Source organism: Triticum aestivum, chromosome 7B, assembly GCF_018294505.1.
Source record: "Triticum aestivum cultivar Chinese Spring chromosome 7B, IWGSC CS RefSeq v2.1, whole genome shotgun sequence".
Lineage (NCBI taxonomy): Eukaryota > Viridiplantae > Streptophyta > Magnoliopsida > Poales > Poaceae > Triticum > Triticum aestivum.
This window is the reverse complement of record NC_057813.1, coordinates 693,410,713-693,414,003: the sequence shown is the minus strand read 5'-3', so window position 1 is coordinate 693,414,003 and position 3,291 is coordinate 693,410,713. Positions and strand designations below refer to the sequence as shown.

Genomic DNA, 3,291 nt, shown 5'->3' with positions numbered 1-3,291 from the left:
CACCAACAGCTGCCCGCCTGCCGAAGAGGGGGTAGATAGCCGCCAAGGATGGGCCCAAGGGAATCCCACGCCGTTGTTCAGAAGCCAGGAGGAAGGCCCAACCGAACCCCGGGATGCGCACATGCCTCCACCACCTCAGCCACGCCAGTAGCACTGCCACCGATCCACGACAGGGCCGGTCGCCCGCGGCCCTTGCCAGCCTCAGCCCTCGCCGCCGGACGGGCAGCCGACGCCAGATCCAGCAGGATCGGACCAGGACCGTCCCGCACGATCCGCTTGAAGGAGCGGTCGCCACACCAGCTCACGGGGCACTTTTTTCCTTCTCTCATCTACGATCGCTGACCGGACACATCTGCACACGTTTGAGAATGGTTTGAGAGGAACGGCTTTAGATGCTCTTACGGAGCGACGCACTGGACCGACCGGGGTGATTTGTAATCATGGATGTGCCACAGCATTTACTGCATTAATTTCTCAGGGCAGATAGAGACATATGTACCGTATCCATTTATCCATTGCCCCATCACACTAATACAAAATTATTTTCTTCCACTTGCCAATCAAATGTACTCCAGTCCCCAACTAATTCATGCTGAAATCTTGCAGGTTGATTTCTTACATTTTTCAGTAGGAAGTCTTGGTGTAGACCTTGACATCCCTCCACCGCGACTCCATGTAGTGCGAGGGGTTCGTCTGCGTGTACACTCCGAACTTGAAGTAGTGGAAATCTCCGCCGTAGCCTGGGACGACCAGCCTCTCGTCGCCGTCGATGAACACAGTGAGGGCCGAAGCTTGGACGTCGTGGACCACGTTGAGCCTGAACCAGCGGTCGTAGATGTGGCCGTCGACCACCTTGGTCTCGTCGTTGTAGTACACGAGCCGTCCGCCGTAGACGTGCAGCATCAGCGTCGTGTTCCGCGGCGGGCCTGCCGCGCCGAACACCTGCATCACGGACACCCCCGTGGTGCCGGCCGGCACGTAGCCGTGCCCCTCGAACTGCCACACCCCGGAGCTGTACGTTATCTGCTCCACCCCGTCAGAAACCATTGTGAGAGGAAGGTTTGGTTTAGTAGGAGAAGAGATTGATGCGACTTACGTTGAGGAGGATCTCGGAGCGCGGCTTGGTGGGGCTCCCGGCGTGGAAGGGCTTGTCGTCGCAGTAGACCCAGAACCGCCGCACGCCGTCGGCGCGGAGCTCGTAGCGCTGCTCCTGCGGCAGGTCGTACGGCTTGTGGAGCTTGAACCGGTCCTCCGTGATCTCGACGGCGGTGAAGCCGGCCGTCGGGTCGGCGCCAGCGGCCGGGCTGCAAGAGTGCCACAGCGTCGAGAGCACGACCAAGACACTGATCCATGGCGTCAAGCGCTTGCCCATGATCAAGGGACCGGTCCGATGGCAACACGTACTTTCTGTTAGGCTGTTTGGTAGTTGGCAGATAGTATTTCGAACCGAAGAGATATTCCCTGGAGTAAATAGCCTGGGCTTGTTGCTATTCTGTGTCGTCATTTGACAGGATGCTTTATAAAATCAGCGCAGCCTGCAGCCATTGCTTTGCCGTCGCCGCCCAATCCAAAGATTTTAGGCTCGTTCGTCGGTTCACGAGCCGCCTGCCATTGTTTTTTTCTTTCTGTATGTATTTCGTTTCATGTCGGTATCAATGCACCATCAGCCATCTTTTCTTGTTCTGATATTTACATCACATATATATTTTTCTAGGGTGGGTCACGTATATATGTGTGATTTGTGTTGTGCTTGTCACTAACTGGTGTCAAGATTAGTTAGTTTGACCTGGTAAACGAGCAACCAACCATCCAAGGCTATAAATAATAATATCCAACCTCATAAGCCGCACATTCACTTGTTGAAAAGCAAAGAAAGATTAGATTGTTCTTGTTTTGAGGAATATCGCGCTTTATTGATCAAGTATAATCGAGAGAGAGTGCCTCCCGGATACAATCCGGGGTTACATGAAAAATAGAGTCACTCGACACTACCAGAATATCCACTTAGGCCATCGGCCTCCTCATCTATGCCGACGGGGGCCGTCGGCATAGATGAGGCCGTCGGGACCGCGCGAGATACGCCTACGGGGGCCGTCGGCATATTCCGGGCCCACCTACCCAGTCAGCGACGACCGCTTGACGACGTCGAAACTACGCCGACGGGTGGTAACGGCGGCCGTCGGCATATTAATACGTCTCCACGTATCTATAATTTTTGATTGTTCCATGCTATTATATTACCTGTTTTGGATGTTTATGAGCTTTACTTTACACTTTTATGGGCTAACCTACTAACCGGAGGCCCAACCCGAATTGTTGTTTTTTTCCTATTTTAGTGTTTCGCGGAAAAGGAATATCAAACGGAGTCCAAACGGAATGAAACCTTCGGGAGCGATCTTTTTCGAACAAACGCAATCCAGGAAACTTGGAGTGCACGTCAAGAAGCAGTCGAGGCGCCCTAAGGGGGTGGGCGCGCCCCCTGTCTCGTGGGCCCCTCGTGGCTCCCCTAACCTACCTCCTTCGCCTATATATATCTTCGTACCCCGAAACCATCCAGGAGCAGCACGGAAAATTATTTCCACCGCCGCAACCTTCTGTATCCGCGAGATCCCATCTTGGAGCCTTCGTCGGCGCTCCGCCGGAGGGCGAATCGACCACGGAGGGCCTCTCCATCATCACCAAGGCCTCTCCGATGAGTTGTGAGTAGTTAACACAGACCTTCGGGTCCATAGTTATTAGCTAGATGGCTTCTTCTTTTTCTTTGAATCTCAATATAAAGTTCTCCTCGATCTTCTTGGAGATCTATTCGATGTAACTCTTTTTGCGGTGTGTTTGTCGAGATCCGATGAATTGTGGGTTTATGATCAAGCTTATCTATGAGAAATATTTGAATCTCCTCTGAATTCTTTATGTATGATTAGTTATCTTTGCAAGTCTCTTCGAATTATCAGTTTGGTTTGGCCTACTAGATTGATCTTTCTTGCAATAGGAGAAGTTCTTAGCTTTGGATTCAATCTTACGGTGTCCTTTCCCAGTGACAGCAGGGGCAGCAAGGCACGTATTGTATTGTTGCCATCGAGGATAAAAATACGGGGTTTATATCATATTGCTTGAGTTTATTCCTCTACATCATGTCATCTTGATTAATGCGTTACTCTATTCTTATGAATTTAATACTCTAGATGCAGGCATGAGTCGGTCGATGTGTGGAGTAATAGTAGAAGATGCAGGCAGAAGTCAGTCTACTTGTTGCGGACGTGATACCTATATACATGATCATGCCTAGATATT

At 51.4% G+C, this 3,291-nt stretch overlaps 1 protein-coding gene across 1 annotated transcript; it reads right to left on the bottom strand.

The window, feature by feature from the left end:
* Positions 1-624: 624 nt before the first annotated feature.
* LOC123156378 (citrate-binding protein) lies at positions 625-1,418 on the bottom strand. The gene is made up of 2 exons (XM_044574514.1): positions 1,097-1,418; positions 625-1,023 (listed from the first exon to the last, which is right to left on the bottom strand). Exons 1-2 carry the CDS (start codon positions 1,370-1,372, stop codon positions 625-627), a joined length of 675 nt encoding a protein of 224 aa, XP_044430449.1. The 5' UTR covers positions 1,373-1,418.
* Positions 1,419-3,291: the final 1,873 nt, after the last annotated feature.

Coding starts and splice junctions, on each gene's coding strand:
- LOC123156378 (XM_044574514.1), bottom strand. CDS start 1,372: ATGGGCAAGCGCTTGACGCCATGGATCAGTGTCTTGGTCGTGCTCTCG. Junction 1,024..1,096: donor GCTCCGAGATCCTCCTCAAC/GTAAGTCGCATC, acceptor GGGGTGGAGCAG/ATAACGTACAGCTCCGGGGT.